Source organism: Propithecus coquereli, unplaced genomic scaffold (genome assembly GCF_000956105.1).
Source record: "Propithecus coquereli isolate 6110/MARCELLA unplaced genomic scaffold, Pcoq_1.0 Scaffold805, whole genome shotgun sequence".
Classification (NCBI taxonomy): domain Eukaryota; kingdom Metazoa; phylum Chordata; class Mammalia; order Primates; family Indriidae; genus Propithecus; species Propithecus coquereli.
The window spans coordinates 66125-66803 of NW_012154230.1; the positions used below are offsets into that span (position 1 = coordinate 66125).

The 679-nt window shown below is 35.9% G+C and overlaps 1 protein-coding gene across 1 annotated transcript in view; it reads left to right on the forward strand.

The window, feature by feature from the left end:
• Window positions 1–5: 5 nt before the first annotated feature.
• The window catches only part of LOC105825553 (zinc finger protein 737-like), a gene marked incomplete at both ends in the record, with an annotated part of 1171 nt that continues 497 nt past the window's right edge, over window positions 6–679 (forward strand). Inside the window, 1 exon segment of the mRNA XM_012663395.1 lies at window positions 6–670. Coding sequence (XP_012518849.1) covers window positions 6–670 — 665 coding nt within the window.

Here is a 679-nt window from a genome sequence, read left to right on the forward strand (position 1 = left end):
AAAAGAAATCATACTGGAGAGAAACCCTACAAATGTGAAGAATGTGGCAAAGCTTTTAAGTGGTGTTCAATGCTTGCCAAACATAAGAGAATTCATAGTGGACAGAAACTCTACAAATGTGAAGAATGTGGGAAAGCTTTTAGGTATTACACAGACCTTGGTATACATAAAAGAAATCATCCTGGACAGAAACCCTACAAATGTGAAGAATGTGGCAAAGAATTTAAATTCTGTTCATACCTCAAAAGACATAAGAGAATTCATAATGGAGATAAACCCCACAAATGTGAAGAATGTGGGAAAGCTTTTATGTATTACTCATATCTTGGTGAACATAAAAGGAATCATACTGGAGAGAAACCCTACAAATGTGGGGAATGTGGCAAAGCTTTTAAGCAGTGTTCAGTGCTTACCAGACATAAGAAAATTCATACTGGAGAGAAACCCTACAAATGTGAAGAATGTGGGAAAGCTTTTAACTGTTGTTCAGTACTTAACACACATAAGAGAATTCATAGTGGAGAGAAACCCTACAAATGTGAAGAATGTGGAAAAGCTTTTAACTGGTGTTCAGTCCTTAACACACATAAGAGAATTCATAGTGGAGAGAAACCCTACAAATGTGAAGAATGTGGCAAAGCTTTTAAGTGGTATTCAGTGATTACCAAACATAAGAGAA